The sequence below is a fragment of the Vollenhovia emeryi genome, unplaced genomic scaffold (assembly GCF_000949405.1).
Source record: "Vollenhovia emeryi isolate VEMERY1.0 unplaced genomic scaffold, V.emery_V1.0 DF939415.1, whole genome shotgun sequence".
Taxonomy (NCBI): domain Eukaryota; kingdom Metazoa; phylum Arthropoda; class Insecta; order Hymenoptera; family Formicidae; genus Vollenhovia; species Vollenhovia emeryi.
The window spans coordinates 68,016-70,325 of NW_011966951.1; the positions used below are offsets into that span (position 1 = coordinate 68,016).

At 34.9% G+C, this 2,310-nt stretch overlaps 1 protein-coding gene across 2 annotated transcripts in view; it reads right to left on the bottom strand.

Annotated features, from left to right (window-relative positions):
• The window catches only part of LOC105557815 (UDP-glucuronosyltransferase 2B15-like), a 7,545-nt gene extending 6,598 nt beyond the window's left edge, over nucleotides 1–947 (bottom strand). The window contains exon 1 of one of the 2 annotated variants that reach the window (XM_012005177.1): nucleotides 564–947. In XM_012005177.1, coding sequence (XP_011860567.1) covers nucleotides 564–791 — 228 coding nt within the window. In that variant the 5' untranslated portion in view covers nucleotides 792–947. The remainder of the gene's footprint in view (nucleotides 1–563) is intronic. The other variant, XM_012005176.1, reaches the window with a different exon arrangement.
• Between the last annotated feature and the right edge of the window lie 1,363 nt (nucleotides 948–2,310).

The window sequence follows — 2,310 nt, forward strand, 5'->3', positions numbered from 1 at the left end:
AGCATGCGACGCTTCAATCCGTTTGACGTTTGTCGTTTGACATGTGTCGAAGTCGCATTGAAGAACATTACGCTTGAACGTAGCAATGTGAGAGTATCTTTATTCTCTGTCTCTCTCAGCTCTACTAGCTTCATCACTTCGCATAAAGCACGGTGAATTCCATGTGAATTCAACAAGAATTCTTCTTGGATTCTCTATGCTGTTTCTGAATATCCTTTGCTGTATCGGAGATGACACATTCACACATGAAGATGTGAATTATCACTGAAAACAGCGAATAGTCACTAATTTACAATTATAAGTACATTTACACTGAAAATCGCAGTGGTGTACTTCTAACTGCGAATCGGTGAGTATTCACTGTTTTCAATGCTAATCTACTGATTGACTTTTAGAGAGCAGGATCTTCAAAAGCAGATCGATCTTACGTAAAATAGGAATCAACTTTTTAAAATACACAGAACAGTTACAAGTTTTTTTCATTTGTTTTGCGTATTTTGTAAATTGCAGATATCGTATTTGTGCCTCTCAGAATGTTTTCGTGTTTCATAACGTGTACTTACGGCGTATGTCAAATTCTGCGCGAGTTTACCCTTGATCTTGGTTTCTTGTATGCTCATTACGTGCACATGATGGCCCCTGCGAAGTAATCCTTTAACTAAATGGGTTACCCAGACGTGGTGACTAGGTGACGGAATACTCTCTATCAATAAAATTGACAATGGTTTCGACGCTATCACGAGATCACCCATTAAAAAACAACAAACAAGGAATACGGAACGACTTAACATTGTTGCGCAAAACTTCTCGCGTGGTCTTTCTGTCAGATTCTAAAACCGAGTGAGCATCGTGCCTGGTGCACTTATTCCTCCTCTCCTCCTCATTTCAAGATAGTAGTAGCTCCACCGCAATATTATTTCACGTAACAGACTGGCAACACAGACATCTTGACATTTTCTCGTCAACTTAACTAATATCATAAATAAAGAGAAAGAAGATACATAAATAAATGATTAATAATATGTATGTATTTAGTACGCAGTATCTGTTCACTCCCTATCATTATTCCCTTATTATCATTGTTAAAATGGATGAATCGCACATTTGCACGCAGAACAATCATTCAATCAGTATCGGTGGTTATGTAATATACTGCAATAGCATGAATACTAATGTACTTACATACTTTAAGACGCTTTGCAGAACGATTGCATTATTGTTTCAATGAGTTCAAAAACACGATACACGACTGGTTACACTGTTCTACAAAAAGAAAAGGTTTTACGGACCTTAATCAAATATATTATTTCTGAGGGATTTTTGCACGTTGAAAACGAATCGGTCAGTAAAAATGGCGTATAACGTCAGGTTTTTGAGAAAACCTCAGTCAAAGTTGTTAAAGTAGGTTTTTTTTTATACGTTTAGGTGAGTTATATTTTTGAAAACAGCACCTCAAAATAACGTTAACGACCGATACTTTATTTTTAAAAAATGCCAAATGTCCCAACGTTCCAAATATGTATATGCGAATTGTATTTTTGAAATGCAGGCAGTTGAGTCTGTCAAAATGAATTTGTGATGCAGACATTTCACAATTCAAATTATGAATTTTATCTCCGCCAAGGTACATTGAATCTTAAAATGAATTTGTATGGAAACTTATAATATACATATAGTTAACCTTTAAGACGTTTATCTCCAAGATAGTATACGTTCAAAAACACTGTAAATTTTATTTTGTTTGTATGGAATAAACGTTTTTCTAACAGTTTCTTTGATATTAGTTTAATTAAAAAAATTTCTCCCGATGTTTCAGTACTGCGATTCTGTACATATCTCTTATGCAGTATTATTGTCGATCTATTATTGTTGTACAGGTATAATATATGTACATATATGGTATTATATATTTTTTATATGTATATGTCGTAACCCGATAGCGAAATTAGCCATTTAGCTAAAAGCCTAGGCGTTTAGCTAAATGCCACCCGTTAGGCTAATCGACGACGATATAGTCTAATGGCCTGAAAAATTCAGCCTGTTAGACGACAAGTCGGCTTTTCGCCTAACGGCCTGATGCGCTTTAGGCGATTAAAGAAATGCTTGTTTTGAGACTCGATGCGTTGTTTATTTAATACACAATTATTACTACATTACTATTTGTTAATACAGGATAACATAGTCAATTCATACCTGAAGTCAATTTATTAATTTTTACACTTTCTATTTGTTAATGCAAGGTTAATGCATTTTTCAGGCCATTAGACTATATCGTCGTCGATTAGCCTAACGGGCGGCATTTAGCTAAAA